Source organism: Sinocyclocheilus grahami, unplaced genomic scaffold (assembly GCF_001515645.1).
Source record: "Sinocyclocheilus grahami isolate Dianchi unplaced genomic scaffold, SAMN03320097.WGS_v1.1 scaffold156.1, whole genome shotgun sequence".
NCBI classification, from domain to species: domain Eukaryota; kingdom Metazoa; phylum Chordata; class Actinopteri; order Cypriniformes; family Cyprinidae; genus Sinocyclocheilus; species Sinocyclocheilus grahami.
This window is the reverse complement of record NW_015505335.1, coordinates 983,805-988,029: the sequence shown is the minus strand read 5'-3', so window position 1 is coordinate 988,029 and position 4,225 is coordinate 983,805. Positions and strand designations below refer to the sequence as shown.

Genomic DNA, 4,225 nt, shown 5'->3' with positions numbered 1-4,225 from the left:
TAGCTGCTCGCATCAAATTCAAGGTACTGATGTTTGCCCACAAGACAACCACTAGCTCTGCACCAATATACCTAAACTTATGTGCCCTCCAGAAGCTTGCATTCTGCAAGGGAACGACGCCTCGTGGTGCCATCCCAAAGAGGCACAAAATCACTCTCATGGGTTTTCCTGGACTGTTCCTACCTATTTCAATTCAAGCAGCCGAGTCTTTAGCCAAAATCAAAACAAAAAAAACATCTAAAGACACCTTTTTTTTGTCAGCACCTGACCAATTAATACTAGCGCTTACCTATTCTATAAATTTTTTTCTAATTTAATATAATAAAAAAAAACCTTGCTATGTGTACTGTGCTAGACTAACTGAGACTTGTCACAGCACTTGTATACTGTTGCCCTCTTGTTGGTCTGATTGCTTCTATTGTTCTCCTCATTTGAAAGTCGCTTTGGATAAAAGCGTCTGCTAAATTATTGAATGTAAATGTAAATGTAAATGTATGCTAATGCAGGAAAGTAAAACAATAAAAAAGAAAAAAACATCGCTCAGGATGCATTTGTGGTACAAAGATTTTCAGGTTTAGAAATCACATTTAAAGGAATAACTCACCCAAAAATGTAAATTTGCTGAAATGCATGCACTCTTAGACCATCTAAGATGTAGATGAGTTTGCTTCTTCATCACAACAGATTTGGAGAAATTTAGAATTACCTCTGTAGTGAATGGGTGCCGTCAGAATGAGAGTCCAACCGATTTTTTTGTGTTTTGGCTTATTTTAATATAAATAATAATAAATAAAGTAATCTTGAGGCTCGCTTAGAACTTTGATGAGGCTCCGTAGTGGGCTGCAGGCCTCAGGTTAAGAACAACTGGTGTAAATGTCTATTATGTCATTAAAATTAATCAAACAACTGTTTTAAAAAGAAGAAGAAAAAATAAACTGTACAAATTTTAATTATAGACTTGCCTTTTAGTCAAACTCCAACAGCATCGGAGCGGTATTCATTTATTTGATCAAATAATCAATAAGTAAATTTAATTTCATTTCTGTGAATGTTTACTCGAATACCTGATACAGTACTGCTACTGATACAGTACTATAGATAACTGAACACCACTATTTACTTAATTTGCATCTTTGTTTTGTTGTTTTAATTTGATTAAGTTCTTTTAATGTGATTCTTTAATGTTTATTTGATTATTGAACGTCTACTTGAGTAATTAAATGAGAATTTGTTTACTCGTTTTTAATTACTTGGGCAATGTTTACTTAATGAGAAATGCTTAAAGGCTACATTCCATTATTTTAATTTAATTTGTATATTTGTATAAACATAATTAAAGGGCGGGTTTAATAGCTTAATAATTTTTGCTGTGGTATTCAAATTGGTATTGAGACATTTTACTGGTACTGTTTTTAATGTGCACTTGTAGCACTCTGAGGTCCATTTAACAAATATCTTCACATATTCTCCACCACAATCAGCAAAGACAAAGAAAAACAGACTGTCGGCATATGAACGTTGAATGTTACTATATGTTTATGGTAACAAATAGTATAGTTTGCTTACCAACATGGAGTTGGGCAGATTGTTGAATTCCATTGGCTCCGTGAAGAACTCGGTGTTGTGGTCCAGTCTGCCATGGCCTCCATACTGGATTCCATCCGAGTCCAGTTTGATCTTATATCTGGAGCAGAGTGTGGTTAAGGAACCCAAAAAGATACTGGAGACAAACCTAATCAGAAGATGAAGATAAATCAGTCACATTACAATAAACTATACTCTTTTCTTTCTTTATATGATTATGATGGACAAAGTATCAATTGAGGGATCAAATAAACACATGGATCGATCTATCCACCAAAATTCTTAGATATAATGGTCTTAAAGATATAATTCAGCCAAAAATTACCTTTCTGTTATTATTTACTTAAATCTTTATGGTGTCCACTAGATGTGAACTGGTTGTCCACTTTCTAGAGACGCTCTTCAGCTCGTCAGAATGCAGAGCTTGCACAGCAAGTCAACACCACTGATTGCTTTGAGCTCCTTCGAGACAATGACACACATTTGCCCCATATAAACACGTGCACCAAAACCGATGAGCCACTACATGAACAATTCCAGGCAGAATTATGTATCCATTTCAAAATATTAATAATGTATTCCATCCAAAAATGTTTCAAACAACACCAAACGTGCACCCACACAATTTCACTCAGTCTGTGTTACACTGACTAAATTAAATATTAAAAAAAGTAATTGCCTAGACTCATGACCGGAATAAGAAATATCTTTGACAGAGAGCATAAAAGAATAATGAAGACACATTTACTGAAAACTGGAAATCTTATTTCATGCTTTTGTGCTTTAAGTTTTAAGCTATACACCCCAACAAAAATGGGGACAGATGCCTTGAAAACTCAAAGTGCTGAACATCTGGACTGCCTCATAGATTTCCATTATAAGTGCATTCATTTTATTGCATGTCACATATCACAGATGCTGTTGATAGAGATAAAGTTGAATTGAACAATAATTTAAAGACAATAAAACAATTGCACTTCCATAAAGTGTAATTTTTTTCAAGTGAAACAACATTAAATGGAAAATAATGTAGGATAAAACTGGTTATTATTACTTCCCTTTGCCAATGTGTACAAGGCTACACCATCACAGAAGAAAGGCAAAAAGGCAGAGAAAGTTATTGCATTAAAAAAAATATATATATATATATTGATATATTTTTTTTTTTTAAGAAATAATGCTAAAAAAAGATGAAAAAGATGGGAGACACATTTACTGAAAACTGGAAATCTTATTTCATGCTTTTGTGCTTTAAGTTTTAAGCTATACACCCCAACAAAAATGGGGACAGATGCCTTGAAAACTCAAAGTGCTGAACATCTGGACTGCCTCATAGATTTCCATTATAAGTGCATTCATTTTATTGCATGTCACATATCACAGATGCTGTTGATAGAGATAAAGTTGAATTGAACAATAATTTAAAGACAATAAAACAATTGCACTTCCATAAAGTGTAATTTTTTTCAAGTGAAACAACATTAAATGGAAAATAATGTAGGATAAAACTAGTTATTATTACTTCCCTTTGCCAATGTGTACAAGGCTACACCATCACAGAAGAAAGGCAAAAAGGCAGAGAAAGTTATTGCATTAAAAAAAAAAGAAATATATATATTGGCAGAGATTCTCAGTTGGGGAGAAACAAATAACAGAGCTATTATTCATACAATTATTTATACTTAAATAGTTATTTTTATTATTATAATAAAGAACATAAATAAATAGGCTTAGTAAGTTTTAAAAAAGGTAGTAGAAAACACTTAAATTATTGTGCAGAAAAACCACATGAACTTCACATGTTAAAATCATGTGAAATATGTGGTTTTGGAACATTTTCATAGTGTGAATGTGTGATCACATGGGTTTCACACATTTACACCTACAATATTATATAAAATGATAACAACAACAATACAATATTATTTTAATAATAATAATAATAATAATAATAATAATAATTGTATTTCCTAAATATAACATATTGACACAATAACAAAATCTAGCAAACCTAAAAAATATAATGGTGAAGATAATGATGATGATTTATTATTATTATTAGTCAATATTTGATTTTTAGGACATTTCTTTTATACTTTTGGTACTGTATTGAATCGCCACAAAATCAGGATCCTGAAGAAAAACCAGTTCAGAACCACTGCTACATATTGTACCATATGTACAATACAAAACATTTTAAAATACTAAACATTTTAGTTATGTGACATGCAAAAAAGTGCTGTGACTTTTGCCATTTAATTGCCATGTAAATATACAGTTTTCACCCTCAAAGTATAAGTAAACAACTGTATTCCTGTGGCACAACAAATGAAAAAGTCCCCAGTCTCTCCACTCCTGCTCTCTCTCTCTGTGTGTTAACCTTGACCTCTCAGGGGTTTAAACAGTTGTGAGTTGTAACAAACATGCAGACAAGCGTCTAATTGGCTGCTTGAATAATCACCTCCTATCCCCATGGGCTGGCGGTGGGTCTTCGTGTTATCCTCAAACGCTCTCTTACTCTACCCCGGAGCTGAAGCACACTTGACTTTTTCTGCCAGCTTGCCAGCTTTGATAGCAATGATTAAAAAGAAGTGTTGCTTGGCGTATTGTTCCTGTGCTGAGGATGACGACCCCCCCCCCC

The 4,225-nt window shown here is 33.2% G+C and overlaps 1 protein-coding gene across 1 annotated transcript in view; it reads right to left on the bottom strand.

The window, feature by feature from the left end:
• Nucleotides 1-4,225, bottom strand: part of LOC107592668 (1,4-alpha-glucan-branching enzyme-like) — a 194,866-nt gene that overhangs the window by 34,540 nt on the left and 156,101 nt on the right. Inside the window, exon 15 of the mRNA XM_016282208.1 lies at nt 1,567-1,684. Coding sequence (XP_016137694.1) covers nt 1,567-1,684 — 118 coding nt within the window. The remainder of the gene's footprint in view (nt 1-1,566; nt 1,685-4,225) is intronic.